Below are 17,369 nucleotides of genomic sequence, written 5' to 3'. Positions count from 1 at the left end.
TTGAGCAAAAACTAGACCAAGCACAAATGTGTGTTTACACAGAACTTATAAAAAAAATACAGATGGGTAGGATAGGAAAAGAGATTTAACATCTTTAGATAACTATCAGAAATGTTACAAACATTTGCAGTAACCTTCTAACATACTACACCAGAATGACTAAAATGTTACTGGGTCTAACAAATTCTGACAAGGTTGTGAATTGCCAAAGCTCTTGTGTCAAGCTGGTGGTGGGTGTGTAATTGGTAGAATCATTTTAGAAAAGTGGCAGGCTATATTCCATGACCTAGAGAAAGTTTGCTAATATTTCCAAACTGGAAACAATTGAAATTTTCATCAGTGGGAAAATGGTTGAAATGTACTACATTTGTACACCAGACAACAGTGTAGTGATGGGAAATTACTACTGTAATATTCAGTAACATTGCTCCTACAAAGAGAAAATGCTTAGAAAACCTCGGATGCAAAGGATATATGCTATATAGTTTCTTTTCTACAATTGAGATGGGTGGATGAATGGGCCTGTTCCCCAGGCCACAAGTAAATAAGTACAGATAAGTACAGTCATAAAGGTTGAAGAGTAGTAACTGCCAGGTACATATGCCAGGAGGAGCTTGAGGCCTTTAGTGGTGCTGGATATTGAAGACTAAGGAATGCTCACAAAAGTGTCATTTCTGAAACACTTGACCTCCAGTTCTGTCACAACTAGAAGTCACCTAAATGACCCTTAGTGTCGGGCAGGGTGACTGTGATAAATGTACTGGTCAGAAGTTGAGAACACTATGTGGCAATGAATGAACCTTATCTTGAGTAAATAACATGGTAATCTCACAAGTGGATTGATTGAAAGAAAATGTCATGAAATTCAAAAGTTGGCAGAGCCGTAGCTTTGGAAATGGATTATTAGTTGGTTACCTTTACGGGTGGTCGAGGGGTCATGAGGAGGAGGAGGTGTGAACACTCCTGGCAGTGCTCTTGACCTGTGAAGTGAGTGTGTCAGCATTTGCTCTGTGCGTTTTCATAGGGCTTTGTATTCACGTTCTATGCTTTTTTTTAAAACAAGCTTGTTATGCTTCGGTAAACATTTAAGAGATGTGCAGCTGCTAAATTATTCCAACATGATGGGTATCTTTCTATTTTTAAAACCTGTTTATAAAAACTTTAAAATGCTTTCGTTCTTATAGTCCTTTTGCATTATACTTTTTCCATTAATTTAACAAATCATAGCGTTCACTTTTAGAAACTCTATATATTATACAATTCATTTTTCTCTTAATACTTAGAAATGCATACTTTTAAAGTAAGATGTACTTATGCTTTATCTTAGCATTCTCATCCTTTCAATTTTTGCTTTGGTAGTAATGTATCAATTGCAAATAGGCTTTTAATTTTAAGTTAAGTTGTGTTCTGAGTTCTTTATGCATATCATCAGAAACCATGAAGAGCTCATGCATACTCAGTAGGCATACTCGGTAAGAATTTGCCTCCTACTTTTTCTTGAGTTTATTTGCAATGATTTGGTTATTGATCTGTTTTCTGGTAGGTATTCGTAATGATTCTGTTTGTTCCATTGAGGGTGTGACGTAGATTTGTGTTCTTCCGTTTGCAGTTTCAGTTTCAGTACAAGCCATATACTAATCTTTGTCCTTGATATTCACCGAAGATATTAATCTCTAAATTTTAAAAAAGGTCTTAACTATCCATCATGTTGTTCACACAGGAAATTATGTATCAACATACTTGTTTCATACTAATCTTTTTTCTTTTTTAGAGAAAATCTCTTCATGAAAACAAGTTGAAGAGACTTCAGGAAAAAGTGGAAGTCTTGGAGGCAAAGAAAGAAGAGTTAGAAACAGAAAACCAGGTGTTAAACAGGTAATGTGTTAGTATGTATATGTCCCCTGTAATGGTGTAGAACCTTGTTTTTACTTTTTTTTTAATCCATTGTGTATGTATGTGTCTGTGCCTGAATGAGTTTCTATGCATCACATGCTTGCAGAGACCTGCAGAAGCTAGGAAGGTATGTGAGGTCCCCTGGAACTGGAGTTGCAGGCTGTTGTGAGCCACTAAGGGGATACTGGGAACTGAACTCTGGTCCTGTGGAAGACCAGCAAGTACTCTTGTCTGCTAGGTCACCTCTCCAGTCCCAAAACATTCTTTCTGGGTGTACTATACCTTATGTTTTATATTAAACTGTGGATTTATGGCCAGCATTCTGGAGGCCTGGTTTATATAAGTTACAGGCCAGTTAGTGCTGCATAGTGAGATCCTATTGCCAAAAAAAAAAAAAAAAAAAAAGGACAAGATTTCTAAAATGCATTACCTTTTACTTTTCTTCCTAACTTAATGTTCCTTCAAGTCAAAAGTCTCAATCACATACAAGGTATTTGTAGTGTTGGGGACATTAACAGAAAAAGGACACTCCCTGGCTTCAGCCCAGTAACTGGTATTGTTACTGGGAAGAGCATGAGTTCTTGTTGTGGCAGTGGCAGAGCTCTGAACATTATGTGAAACATGTTAGCTACTAATCATTGTCATTAGTGTTCTTGGAGCTGGGGAGATTTGTACTGTCATGTTGGTGATAATGACATTGTATGGCCCATTTTATTTAAGGTAGTAAAATCTTTTTGAACTGTTAATTAATGTTTGTCTTAGATATTTGGTGAAGAATTGGAAATTGCCTGTATTGTGCAGCAGTGTTTTCTGTTGTGTTCTTGGACAAAAGTTCTCTAATGGACATGATCTGAGTGTCCTATAATTCAGTTCTGACACTGACACAGGATGAGATCTCAGTTGTACAAAACTGTTTCCACTTTAGATGGCAGTCAGAAAGCCCAGGTTATCATCTGTTCCTCTGATTGACAGCTGTAAATTGGGGCTCCAAGGACCCTCTGCTTCAGATCTATTGATTTGCTAGTTGCTCACAAAACTGAGGAAAATACTGGAGACTTGCTAGTTATTTTAAAGAATACTGTGAAGGCCACAGATGAACAGCCAGTTCGAAGAGGTTTAAAGGAAAAAGTACGGATGAGGGCATGTTCATGCCCTGTATACCACCTTGTAGGTTTCCATGTATTTTGTTAAATGTAGAGTTCCCTAAACCCTATCTCTTTTTTTGCCTCTCTGTGTGTGTGTGTGGGGGGGGGGTATCCATGTAAGATGTCCTCCTAGGTCACACTTCACCTTAGTCTTTGAGACAGACTCCCACTGAACCCGGAGCTCACAGATTCTGGTTCTGTTGGACTATTTGACATGAGCACTGTGGATCCTGACTCAGGTTCTGGTGTTGGCAGAGCCACTCCTACCCAGCCCTTCATCTGGGTTTTATGGTAGCCATTGATTGATCACATTGTCACTGATGATCAGCTGAGTCTTCAGTTCCTCTCCCTTTTCCAGAGTTGGTAGTGTGGGGGTATGTGGAAATGAAAGTTGTAATGTTGTAATGGTATCTTACTCTTTCTGGTGGCCTGCTCCTACCTGAAGCTACTATACAAGAGCTGCTATTCACTCCTGAGAGTCCAGGAGCCTTAGGAGTGGTGTGCCAGGGAACCAGAGGCTAAATTCCATATTGTCATTGTATCAGTATCCATTTACATTCAAAATTAGATTGAATTCAAATGTAAAGAATTACTATTTTATATTTTACTATATTTCATGTAAAAATGAGTTTCGTAAGGTCGAATCCAACCTTAAGGTTTTTTTTTTCTGTAGTTTAGAGTCCCCTTTTTATTTTCAGGGTTTATAGAAGGGGAAAGAGAGTAGAAGTGAAAATAAAAGTGCCAAAATAATTCCCAATGTATTTTTAATCTTTGATTAATTGAAAAAATCGATACTGAGTTAATAGCTTACAGAGCTAATAATTATCTATTGTTATATATAGCACTGAGCATGGTGGCACATGCTTTTAGTTCTAGCACTCTGGAGGCAGAGACAAGATCTTTGTGAGACTAAGGCCAGCCTTGTCTACATAGGGAACTCCAGTCCACTCAGGCCTACATAGTGAGACTCTGTCTTAAAAACAAAGTGTGTGTGTGTGTGTGTGTGTTGGAATAACTGTACTCCCAGTAATTGAGGTGTAAAACCATCCTGGGCTGCAAAGTGTGTTCCACACCAGTTCCAGCTACAGTGGTGATGAATGGGCCAATAAAAAGGTGATTTTTCTGTTTTATCTTTCTAGATAAGTAGATTTTCAGATAAATGGATGTCTTTTTCCCATTCAAAAATTGTATTCTGATCTTCATTAGGATATAACTATTAAGGAACACAAATGCTTTCTCTTTTTAAGACAAAATGTTCCATTTGAAGAATATACAAGGCTTCAAAAACGACTAAAGGACCTACAGAGAAGACATAATGAATTTCGAAGTCTCATTTTGGTTCCTGATCTGCCTCCAACAGCATCACTCCATCCTGCTAACTTTCAGTCATCAGCTGTAGTTCCTGGGATGGAGCTCTCCTTTCCTCCTCATACGCAGGTATGAGTATTTAGGAAAGAACAAACACTTCTGTAGGTTTTTTCTTTGTTTTACCAATTGAAAACATTGGTAGATTTCATTTACTGTGGAAATTTTCTGAATAGATTTTTCTCTATTCTTTAGTGATGATTCTGGGCATAATTCTCATATTTGGCTATAGACAAATTACATGATTAATGACTCTTTGAGTAGCCTAGATTTTGTAGATTAATTATATACAACTATCAAGAACTTACTATGCAACACACTGTATTTCCATATAATATTTTAATACTAGTAAAAAATGCTTTGCGAAGGCACCATTTTTATTCCCATTGCAGAGGTGAAGAAACTGAGAGCAGTGTGGTAACTTGCCTAAGGTTCTACCTGAATAAATGACAGTTAAGTGTTTTTAACCTAACCCTGTTTGATTCCAGAGCCTAGGTAGGCTCCTGAGATTTGACCATATGGTATTCAGAAGATGGGCTGTGTAAGTCACTGTGCTTTACAGTGTAGGCCTAAGAGATTGTGTCACTGCATTGAGGCTTAGACCAGGTGCTACTTTTAGTAAATTACTAATACTTTCCAGTCTTGTGTGAAAACTGCCATCTATGTACACCTGTGTAATGCAGGTAGCATTGTCTAATTTTCTCTCCAGAAAATTTTACTCCTAGGGAGGAACAGACTGGGTTTTGTTTAAGGGTAGAGCCTGAGGTAGAAGAGAAGGGGGACTAGTTAATGGTTTTATCCTTGCTGCTCTGTTTTTAGATGGCTAAAATGGACACCATTTCTCAGCCACACTGTTGGAAGCCTATATAAGAGAGGCAGATGGCAGGGATTTTCCTAGTTTTTCTAGGTTTCTGTTATGTGTCGTTTTTAAGGAGGAACAACATCAAAGAGAACTCTCTCTGCTTCGCAAAAGACTGGAAGAACTAGAAACTACACAGAGGAAACAGCTAGAGGAGCTCGGATCTCCTGGAGAATGATGTTAGAAGCCAGGCAAGGCCGAAACTCAATAAAGCATGAAGTTAACATGTGGCATTGAGATGCTTCATTACTGTTTGCCAAATCCACGGGCTGCCTCAAGAACAGGTACTATGTGCTGCACTGCATGGGTTCCAGGATTTTAGGATTATGCTAACCAAAGCAAAGTATTCGGAGTTTCAGATGCTTAGCGCTTGTATTGACAAAAGATAAAAGGAACTAATTAAGCAATCAAATTTTCATATTTTTAATTTATTGAATTTTTCTGGCATTTTGCCTAAAATATATACATTTTGAATTCCTTTTTCCTCATCTTTGAGATGCCTGCTTGGTAATAATATCAGTAAATATCCCCTTTATTGTAAACAAAAGTTATAAAACAAAAATTATAGGAAAAGATGACCATTTTAAAAGTATAAAAACACACTTAAAAGTTTCTAAAAATATGTTCATTATAGAAATCTTTACCTTTTCTAAAAGCTGTGCACTTAATTTATTAAATAACTTAATAAATATTTTTATATCTGTACTGTTTTGTGTTTAATTTCACTGATCATATAGTATATCCCAAACACTTGATGGTTTCACTTCTTTTTGCTCTGGTGAGCTAGGAGTTTTAGTAAATTAAGTCCTCCGTGGCTGTTTCTATAAAGGGCTGTTTATGATCCTACTTGAAGCAGTGGGGTCTTGGAGTGTTTCTAGTATGTAATTTTGTTTCTCACTGCATAGGACCTAAACAAATAATTATGCTTTATTTACTTCATTTTTCACTGTGTACCGGTTGGAAGCTTCTTTATGTAGCATGTTTTAGAGGAATTCTGCTGGAATGATTCCATGTCAACAAAGCAAAGCTCAACTCAAGTCTGCCAAACTTATGTGGCTTTTTCATTAATCAGAAGTCTTCTGCAGTCAAATTCCAAGTTGATCATTGAAGACAGGAACGTAATGGAGCAGCCCTTGGCATCATTTAGCAAGGAGCCAGGTTTGCTTAATGGAGCTGTGTATTTATGAGGAATGTACAATGACATCTTGTTCCTGAAAAGTAATTTCCATGGAGCCACTTAGAGTAAGAAACCCATTATAACCAGAAAAGACAAAGAGTCCACAGTTGTTACATCAAAATGTTTATTTTTGGATATAGACATTTAAAACATTCATCTCCAAGAACAGCTTCAGTCAGGTATACAGTAAGAAATAGACTTTAAATCCTAATACAGAAAAAGTAACAGAAGTCATTTTTAAATGCTGCTTTAGACACTAGTGTTAGAAAAAAAGTTTATAAATTAATTGTTTTGCACCAAAAATATGCAAAGAAACTTGAAAATAGATACTGTTTGTCATCTGTTTCTTTAGTTGCTGTTTAATGTAGGCCCAGTGAGTGATTGTCTTCAGCACACATCTAATTTGGACATGCTCTGCATTTGGCTAATGTGATCCAAAATGTGATCTAGATAGTGCTTTTCACTGGAGGATTGACAAACACACTACACACATGAGTGAATCTTCATACCACCTCAGTGAGGTAGGTTAGAGATATTATACAGAAATGACAGAGGCACAAAGAGGTAAGTGATTTGCCCAAAGTTCCTAACTCCACACAGGATTCGTGTCATAGAGCTGGACAGGGACACCCTCGTGTAGCATTTAGTAATACTTAGCTAAAGCTGTGGCTGAACCTTTGCGTTTTCTGTTCCCCAGAGAAGGGAAAGTCTGTTGGGCAATTCTCCTACCCTTGGCTCTCAACTCTCCTCCAGCTTTTCTCTTATGAAAGCCTTCACCTCTTTGAAGACTGTAGCAGCTTTAAATGGGGACCAGACCTCTGACCTTTCTACTTAGAAATGAAGTATTTGGTAGTAGTCTGGAGATGTGTCCATTGGACAGACAGTAGTCACAGGAAACAGGACTGGGAAGGTGCCCATCAGGACAGTAACTGATGCTGAGATGTTACCTCTCTTATACTTTATCAGTAGTAAGGAGCAAAAAGGATTGCATTTACCAAGACAAATCACATTTCCTTCTAGATGGTCCATACAGTGCTGGTAAATAGTTGTAAGGAATGTGTGCTCAATGTGTTATTTGAAGAAAATTCCTTCCTACAGTGGGGGTTTGGAACACCAAGGGTAAAAGGTGCCTGCCACAAGGAAAGTGAGAGTTCTCAGATTATACTTTTTACTTCTGTTTAATAGAAGGAAAACACAGTGGTATTAAAATTGGTCATGAGCAGCAAAAATCTGGGAATAAAAAAATCAGCAATAAAAAAGACTACATTATAACTGGATAGGAAATTCTTTGAAAAAGAAAAAAAGAGGCACGAATAATCTTTCTCCTGTAAGGAATACTTTCAAAAAGTACATAGTAAGACTAAGATACCAAGTTGTACTAATATTTTCCAGGCCTTGGGCCTCAAATATATATTTATATATAATACTCCAATGTGAACAACAATTTGATGAAATGTAAAATGTATCTTTTATTTTAATCACACACAAGTATTTATAACCACAGGGTTCACCAGAAATCTAAAGCAAGGAGACACTAGTATAGAAATGTAAGATTACAGGAGTGACTTACACATCCACAGACAGTTCTGATCAAACAGAAGTAAGTCATGAACTCTTTGCTTACAATACCCAACATATCCACTACCAGATACATGAGAAGATAGAAAGGAAACACACATTAGGACGAGTCTGGAAAAACGCTGTTGCATTTCAGTGAAACCCACTCACTCTCCTTGCTTTAGAGCCCCTCTGATGAGATGGAGGTGATGAGTGCAGCTGGCAACCACTGAAAAACACGAGCCCTTTCAACAATGTTGCAACACTGTTAGTTTTTGGTTTAAACACACACACTCACGAACGCTAAGTGTACACACTACCAAAGGCGGCCTTCAGCTTTTCCAAGAACTACTGGGGAAAGTGAACGCTGCAGATCCTCAGGGTTGCCCTAACACCCCCGCCTTGTTTCCATATGACTCACTTCACATTTTGAGCGTTGTTAGCATCCCCTTTCTTCTGCAGAAGTACAGTGTAGTGCTACATAGCTGTAGTATCCCAACAAAACCAGTAGATATCATTGTGCTTAAGTGGAGACTGTAGTTACAATACTGACACTTGCTTACTGGCCCTGTATTCTCTGTAAACAAGGAGGCTGTTTGCAACAACCACTTCAGCTCTATTTACAGAAAGGTTCCCACGGTTACCCACAGGCACAGTGGTTGATATGCTTTCTAAAAGCTGTGCATGTGCCTTGGTCTCTTAAAAGACAGTGCTCAAAATGGAACCCATGTGCAAACTTAAGAAATTAACGACAAAGAGTAGCTCAAGCAGCCATTTTGCTCCCGAGCTGTCTGAAGAACTTTGTCAAATAAAGCCAGGCCCCAGGGTGCTTACATCCACTTGCATTTCTTCTTTTCATCAAATAAGACTTTTACATGCAAGAGTTGTTTCTGAGCTTCTTCCAGCCCTCGTTCTCTTTCTAGTTTATTTAGAATCTGTTGACAATTAGAAGAGTTATTTTACATGTTAGTTTTAGCATCACAATTCACAATTCTGGTGGACTTGCTCTTTTTCCTCATTGTTTTTGGTGTGTGTGTTTCTTTCCTGATGCTGCGAGTGGTAAAAATCTGTATGAAACAGATGCCAGCATTTTTTCTTCCATCATTTCCATACTCACATTGTAAGTTTTGCTAAGTCATTATCACAGGATCAACAACACTTGGGCTTGAAATAGAAGCCCGCAAGAAATACCAACTATCTGCTTACAAATATAGGGCCAGACTTCCAAGGCCCTGCTTTATGCATTACGTCACAGCCATTCCAAGCACAGCAAGCATCCCTGGGCAGCCAGCATGCAGGCAAGTATTCCTCAAGTGCAGCAGGCAAGGGCATCCTGATTCCCCTCCCCTTCCCAGTGCTTCCCTTCTCACCCCTGGCGAGGGATGCTTATCATGTTTAAGGAGCTCATTGCCTCTACCCTACCTTAGCTCTTCACTTGATCTTCAAGTAGCAAATGGAATTGGTGAGCTATTCTCACCATTGACATGGATAGCCTGTCCCAGCATGACTGAGTGGGGGGGAATCAGGGAAGGGGGAATTAACATATATTTGGAAACAAGGAATCTAGATTAAGGAGAATTAGTCATAAAGGAAAATGTAGTTCCTACTAATGGTCGTAAAAAGCCTGAATGAGGACACTGTTTATTGAGAGTTAAAGCTTAAGTTAGAAGTATATCATGATTTCATATAACCATGGAAAACAGAAGCAAGGTGAGTTAACAGACTTAGCTTTCATTTTTAGCAGACCACAATCAAACATAAACTGGCCCCATTTAACAGGGCCGTATTTACCAATCAAAGTTTACTTGCATTGTTGTGGCATTAGGACCCATGAACTCAAATCCAGGCTGGTCTAAAGGTGGGCAGCATGACAGACCACAGGAGAGGCAGCCTGTGCAGGATCTGGCTTGGGGCTTCCTTTTCCTGCCTTTTTGGGATGGAGGACTATGCCCAAGTCCTTGTGATGGGGGCTTGTAGGGAAATAAAATCTTACCTCATCAAAATACTTTACGATGTATTTGTAGATTTCTGTCAAGGCCACTTCTTCATTAAATTCATTTTCATGTTTCTAAAAGAAAGGTTTGTTGAGAGGCTCTGAAATATGTCTGTTTTTAAGTAACCAAATTATAAGCTTATTTCTGCTTTTTAAAAGTAATACCTTAGATTCCTGAGTTAAGAATTCTTCCATTTCTAAAGATGACAATGGAGGCAAATCCCTGATTGCTTTGTAATAAGATTTTACTTCCTCTTTGTAGGTTGGTATATCCTTGGCATAGAGGAGTTTATTAGTTGGTGCTTCCTGAAAAACAGCAACAGCCACAAGAAGCATAAAAAGACATGGGGGGTGGGGGTTATAATGGTGCAATGTTACTGAAGTACACCAGCATTACCCCTGCTAACAAGGCTTCAGGCAGCAGACCTCGGTAAATGTTGACTGACTGACTGACTGCCATCTAGATAGCTCTGGTGAGTCACTGTTATTTTCAGGAAGATTAAATGCTAATATATTCAGCCTTTCTCTTATAAAAGAACTAAAATTATTATTTTTGCATGATTTTGAGTTACGGTAACAATGGAACTTATTTCAGTCATAGTTCATTACTAATGGTCGTTAGAAAGCCTGAATTAAGACACTGCTCTCATCCTCACCCACCAGTGAATTTTGGCATGTATAAAAGACTTGATTGTAGATCTGATTGAACCCTTTATATAACTGTAAAACTGGTAAGAAATTGGCAGTGGCAGACTTTCTAGCTTGTCCCCTACTTCATTAGATTATAAAGATCGTCCAGTTTCTCAAGGAAGTACATGTCACCGGTACTGGTGAGTCTGATGTCTGATTTTGCTTTGCAAAGATTCCTTAGTAATTTGGTGCTATGGAAGTATAGTAGTGATGACAAAATCATTATTCACAAAATTTTTAAAAATCGCAGTGAAGATAGGCAAATTAATGATTAGACTAATGTCCCAGTATGTGTTTCAAGAGTCTAGTGGCTGAATCAGTGGCTTGGTGAATTATTCTGAAAGCTGCCTACACAGAAATATTCCTCAGAAGTGCTTGTCGGGTTTTAAGTGAACCCTGCAAGTTGTATGGCCATCCATTTATCCACGTATCAAATGTACAAAGATGAAGGTGACTGCCTTTGAGAAGCTTACAGTCCTGTTGGGCAGAGAATTCACAGCCTGAATGTAATGTGAGGATCCACAGACAACAACAGCGGGGACAGAATTTGGACAGGTGAGAGCTCACAATTGTGTTACTTTGCGATAACAAGACCTGTGACCTCTCTGTACCTCAGATTCCTCATGTATAAAATGGGAATCATAGTGCCCGAAGGACCGACTGAACTACATGAAGAAGCAAGTAAGTGATGCATTTAACGGCTACTTTTACTCTGGGCACACACATTTTTAAGTGGGAGATACCGTGTTCATAGGCACAGTCAGACAGATCAGTGTTCTTCATGCACATCAAGAAACTGTGGAATGAAACACTGGCAGATGAATGAGTGGGATTTTACTGAGACAAGTCAGGAAGGCCCTGTAGCATAGTGAAGATGCCAGCTGCAGGAAGAAATGCACGAAGACAGTGGAAAGGAAGAGGTCGGGGTGGGTGGGCAGCAGGGTATGGGTTAGGGGGCTATTGCTGTCCAGTAGGGAGCAGGGGCTGAATAAGAAGGGAAAAGAAGGTTTTAGAGAAAGTAGCAAAGGTGGGTTTTTGTAGGAAGAGGGGGTTGGGACATCTGAGGTTCCTATGAGACATCAGTCACCAGAAGTGATTTTCAGAGGTATGTATCAGAAAGCAAAGCTGGGCCTTACCTTCCCCAGTTGCTGTTCTGTGAGAGAAAAGGCATCCATGAAAGCCTGGGCAATCACTGACAAACAGCTGTCTATGTGTGGAGTCTTCTTAATGTCAAAGACAAACTGAGGGTTCTTCAGGATGTTTACCCAGAAGCGAAGAGGAAGGCTGTTTGAAGGGAAAACAATCTCTTCTCAGGCAGGACTGTTAACATAGCCAGTGGTCCGCTCACCAGTTTGTAAGTGTGTATGACCTTGTTATTGAAGTGCGTAAACCTGCTTAGCCAAACTAACAAGCAGCAGGTGGCAACATCACTAGAACCAGGAACCCAACAGTGAGTGAAGGGCAGGCTGGAGAAGCCAGAAAATGGCCCTGGACAAGAAGTCCCTCCAAGTCTGGGTTATATGAGCTGATGTCACCAATGAGAACTTTTCACTCAAATCTGTTGTGCCTGACCTCTTCCAGCCCTGATCCTTTTAGAATCAGATCTTGTCACTCCTCTCTTATCTCCCCTGAGCCCTTTAAGTATCTTTACTCATACCAAACAGGATTTTGCTGTGAGGTCTGTCTTCTCAATGCTCTCCTCTCACACATAGTCTCATTGTTATATCATTTCCTCATCCTAGAGATACAAACTCTTCTGAAGCCCTTGTCCACCCTGTCCTGATACTCATGCCTTCTTCCTACTTTTCTCCATTGCACACATCGCCCTCTGGTGCACTTCCGTGAATGCATTCTTCCTTGTCCTCTGTATCCATAGAGTACATTTTGTGAGGCCATGGGTGTTGTTTCATTCATTACTGTACTACCACAGTGCCCAACAGTACACATGGTGTAGGAAGATAGATAAATACTAGAATGTGAACTTTGGCCTAGCTTGCTACCTCCACCACAGGGCTGCTGGGATCTCAGTGGCTCCATCTCTTGTGACTGGTGGTAGCACCCATGCTGGGGTGGGAGTAACAGGGCCTGGGGACATGAGGCTGGAACTGAGGACAGGAGTGAGCCAGAGCAGAGAATGTAAACCCAGACCAAAGGGAAAGAACTGACCAAGAGCTCTGGAGCTTCTCTTTGCCAGTTGCTAGCATGTGGAGGGGTTTGAGCTCACATGAGACCTTCTATTGAACCATGACGGGGTGGGTCTTCTTCAGCTGAAGTGAAAGCATTTCAGATAAACACGATAAGCTATATTCCTCTTCTGAGGTGGTATTAGCATAAATGTGGCTATCCTGCTCCTTAAGGTAAAATGCTAAAATAAGTAACATCAAAACCCTTGGATAATTCTCATGAAATCTACTGCTACAAATAACAAAAGCATGAACTTATAGACACATAGCTTGAAAATTGCAAAGCAGTCACTGTAGGCACAATAACAGTTCTCTAGTAAAAATAACAGAATAAACCATAAAATACTAATTTCTCATTCTTTGCTAGTCTAACATTCTCGATAAGTATTTTTCATGCATAAAAGATAACAGAATTTTGTTATTTTTGTCTTTTAGAATAGAATTCAAACCTTGAGATTCTGATACAGTAACTATGGATTGAACATTCTGCCCTAGGTTCTGGAAAACAGTCAGTAATCCTCTACATTCCTACCTGTTTGTTTTCCAAATATGTACAACATCAGGATCTGTGATTTTCTTGTTTTCAGCTTGGGCATCCAAAAAGTCAAAGAAGTATTTTATAGCAAATGGGGCCCTACTATTGGGCAGACTCCAAATGCTTCTGAAGAGCTTCTCCAGCACAGAGTGGATTGCCACCTGGAAAACAGAAGCAGAGACTGAGACTCATGGTGCTGGGCGAAAACCTAATGGAAAAGCCAGCTCTAAGTTCAGAGAAAGGGATGTGCCAACCAGGGAAAAATAAGCTGAGAGAGGAAAAAAAAAAAAAAACAGGAAATTGTCAGATGAGGCCAATGTGGGCTGGGACAAGGGTCTGGAAAGTCTGTGTCTGTGTTTAGACTTGGTGCATAAACTTATTGATAGCAATACTGTTTAACCAGCAGGGGGATGCAGTGCCAGTGTAGGCTGTGTATATAGACAAGCCACGGATGTTCTGCCTTTGCTATGTACAGCCTGGAGAAACTCAGGGATAATGCTTCGCTGCTAGATTTTCTTCCTTTTGCATGCATTTCCATCTCAGGGCTTAAATGTTGAATTCCCAAAGCAGCCGAGTATTTTATCAAAAATAAAATGAAGGCAGAGCTCTCTGGGAAAGATAAAAATCAAAATGTACAGGCACTCCTCTGCCTGCCACACAGATCCACTCAGGTCTAAGCAGATTTGCTGAAGAAGCTTGCCCAGCAAGGTAGTAAAGGCTAAGGAGACAGTTACAATAGTGGAGCAAAAACCCAGAGACTTGTGTTAACCTGCTAACAACCAAACAAACAAAACTCCGCTAGATGCAGTAAGATTTGCTCCTGATTTGGTATTCCACTGGCTTTCCCATCTGACACTTTCATAAGTGAACGGAATTCTTGAATTTCAAAAGGAAAAAAAAAACAGTAGGATTTACTAGGTTAATCATCAGAGATCCCCCCTCATTTTATTTTCAAGTCAAAGGAGTTTTATTGCTTATCTATAATAAGAAAACAAAAAGGAATAATTATGTTGTCAACCTAAAAAGTAATAGTGAAATGGTGGGTAAGGAGCAGAAACATAGTGAACGCCCTGATTGAAGATGCTGCCGTTGAAATCTGTAAAAATGCTCTTCTCTTTCCAGTTTACAAAAAATAATGGAAGGGAGGGTATAGGATGTGTCTACAATTTAAACTTTCCTTTTTCTTTGCTAGAAGGCACAAGGGATTTGTAACATTTTCACACTTGAGCGGAAATTAAGTTGAACACATCATATACCCCCAAGGTAGCCATGAAGGCATTCCTAGAACAGTAAGTATACCTTGGTCGACAGTAGCTTTGTCAGATACATTTCTTTTACTTTGAACTTGTGTTTCCCTCGATGTCTCTTTCCTTGCACGACCTGGAATGCTTCTGAATCTGGCAAAATCTAAAAAGACCGTACAAGTGTTACCTGAAGAAACAGTATGCTGCAGAAGGCATGCAGTTTGGTGGACAACATAAGACAGTCTGAACTCACCAAATGGCAGTGGTCATCTGAGTATTCCACATCTGAACGCCAGAGAAAGGAGAAAAAAGAGTCCATTGAAAAAACAACCACGGACGAATTAGCCTCAACATAAGCCCCGTTTGTGCTCCAAAGCCAACAGCTCTTCTGTTATACTGGGCTCTTGGCTGCTACTGTAGCTGGACAGTGTGAAAAGGGGCTAGGGACTGGAGTAGAAGCAGGTTCCCTATCCCTGAGAGTGAGTAGACACTTCCTGGGGACAGGGATGCCTTTTCTAGCCTGTCACTCAAACTGGAGCACCCCTGTGTGCCAAGCCTGCAGCCAGGATTAAGACTGCCTTGTTGTGCTTCTAATTGCCCAATTACTTAATTTCAACAAAGGAGAGCTATGTGAAAAGGAGCCAAGTCTAGGAGCTTCCTTTGAAGGAGGACTATTAGAGATAAACCTAAATAAATGACTAGCCAGGTAAAGGCAGGGTGGGAAGGAATGTGGGCTCCTCTACGATGAGACAATGTGTCCAACTCAGAAGTCAAGTAAAACCCACAGTGTCACTAAAAAGAAAATAGAGGGAAAACCAGATGAAGACCTGAAGATGAAGAGGACTAGACCATCTAGAGATGCTACTAAAATTAGGGCAATTAAGGGGAAGGGGAAATAGTCTGCTAACAGTCAACCATAGGCTAGCTAGTAAGAGAAATCTGTGGTGTGGGGCTGAGGACAAACCCAGTACAGGACGAGTGGATTTTCTCAAGGCATTATCAGTGTTTTCCTGTCCAGTAGCTGCCAAGAAGACAGAAGACTAGCCTGCTGACTTTTTTCCTGTCTCCACTGTCTGGAAGTCAGCAATGCTAACACACTGGTATCTTGGAAATTCTTCATAGATTGTCTTGCTCAGTCTGTCCAGGGCAGTGTGCAAACTTCCTGCCCAGTTGCAGGGCAGCCTCTTTTGTTGGTGCCCATCCTACTGAGGACTTGGAAAAGCTACAAGGGCTGAGACTAACTGTCCTGTGTTCAGAGCTGCTAAGAGACAGCAGCTTCCTTTGTGCTGGGCCGTCTGTACCAACATGGCTACAGTTTCCTTCCCTTCACGCAGAACCCATGCTCTTAGGACTTGAACCAAACTGAAATGGCTTTTCTCAGCTTCCAGAGAATATCATAGCAACATCTCAATCATACCTCTGTGACAGTATGTCCCAGAGAAGCAAACCAATATTTCATAAAGCTCGGTGAGAACAAAAGGTTAACAATATTGTATTGGTTACCTGAAGTAAAATTTGCTATCTTCTTAAAGACTTTTATAGTGGATCCATTTGATATCTGAAAGCAGAGATAAAAAATACGAGTTTTCAAATGTAATGTCTTTCTCAGCTTCAACTCAGGAATTAGATGGATCTTATGTTCTCTCACTTATTAAATATTTATCAGGGACCACTAAATTCTGGGCACTGTGTGCAGGCTAAGGTTAGCCAGGTGACCAGCAGAACACTGTCCTCAAGGGGCTCATTGTCCTGTGAGGGAAGCACACAGGCAGCGCCTGTGACCTCAATGGGATCTGCTTCTGGGAGAGGGGAAGAGTAAGCTATCTTCAGCCAGCCCCCCTGCCTAACAGGTCAGAAGAGGCCTGGGTGCTCTCCCCCCCCCCCCCCCCCCCCGTTTCTGCTTGTTATTGATTAGATGTTTGTATAACCTCCAAATATGTATGCCAAATGATCTTAATATGGTGGTATGAGGAGGTGGGGCCCTTGGGAAGTAATTATATCACAGAAGTCCTCAGAAATGGGATTAGTGCCCTTCTGGGAAGACAGAGCGTGCCTCCTCCCAACTCCCCCACCAGCATATAAGGACACAGTGAAATGACAGCCTTCTGAATCAGGAAGAAGCGTTGACTACTGGCTTTGTGTCTAGTGGTGCATGCCCTTGACTTCTCTGCACCAGAACTGTGAGGAATAAGTGTTGCTTGAGCCGCCAAGTAATGCATTCTGTCACAGCATCTGAATTGGCTAAGACAATAAAGAAAAGTTGAGGCAGGTTTCCTCAAACTGGTATCTGTAGCTGTACCCAATGACAAAACAGTTGTGTGTCTAGGTCTGTACCCAACAACACAAATCCTCATGGTTCACAATAAGTTACGAAAACATTGAAAATATACTATTGCTGCATGCTGTGGATCTCACAGTTTGTTGGGCAAAGGAGTCCAACACGAAAGAAACCATACTGTATTCGACTGTTCTCAGTCAATGGTGGTGTCAGAGAGGAAAGGGGCCAGTGATTAGCAGGGCCCAGAGGGGCTTCTGTGCCTTGATCTGAGCCAGATAGAGGGTGTGCTCACCCCGTGACCCTCTTGGAGCATGCATATGGATGTAAGTATACCACACTGGTGAGTGCTCAGCATACGCTGCTGTCTTAGTTAGGGGTTCTGTTGCTCCCTCCAAATCAGTTTGTCACCCAGGGAACCTGAGGCAAGAACTGAAGAAGAGGTGATGGAGG

General features: G+C 40.4%; 2 protein-coding genes across 3 annotated transcripts in view; one reads left to right on the top strand and one right to left on the bottom strand.

Annotated features, from left to right (window-relative positions):
* Nucleotides 1-5,967, top strand: part of Cep83 (centrosomal protein 83) — a 92,744-nt gene extending 86,777 nt beyond the window's left edge. Inside the window, exons 14-16 of one of the 2 annotated variants that reach the window (XM_013111928.3) lie at nt 1,772-1,875; nt 4,286-4,475; nt 5,336-5,967. In XM_013111928.3, the coding sequence (XP_012967382.2) occupies nt 1,772-1,875; nt 4,286-4,475; nt 5,336-5,440 (399 nt within the window). In that variant the 3' untranslated portion in view covers nt 5,441-5,967. Of the gene's footprint in view, nt 1-1,771; nt 1,876-4,285; nt 4,476-5,222 lie in introns of both variants that reach the window. The other variant, XM_021225971.2, reaches the window with a different exon arrangement.
* A 1,921-nt stretch (nt 5,968-7,888) lies between these two features.
* Plxnc1 (plexin C1) overlaps nt 7,889-17,369 on the bottom strand; it is a 149,788-nt gene continuing 140,307 nt past the window's right edge. Inside the window, 8 exon segments of the mRNA XM_040755002.1 lie at nt 7,889-8,931; nt 9,990-10,064; nt 10,155-10,295; nt 11,816-11,963; nt 13,395-13,558; nt 14,697-14,804; nt 14,895-14,926; nt 16,145-16,199. Coding sequence (XP_040610936.1) covers nt 8,827-8,931; nt 9,990-10,064; nt 10,155-10,295; nt 11,816-11,963; nt 13,395-13,558; nt 14,697-14,804; nt 14,895-14,926; nt 16,145-16,199 — 828 coding nt within the window. The 3' untranslated portion in view covers nt 7,889-8,826.

Source organism: Mesocricetus auratus, unplaced genomic scaffold (assembly GCF_017639785.1).
Source record: "Mesocricetus auratus isolate SY011 unplaced genomic scaffold, BCM_Maur_2.0 Super-Scaffold_100011, whole genome shotgun sequence".
Classification (NCBI taxonomy): Eukaryota; Metazoa; Chordata; class Mammalia; order Rodentia; family Cricetidae; genus Mesocricetus; species Mesocricetus auratus.
This window is presented reverse-complemented; position numbering and strand designations above follow the sequence as displayed.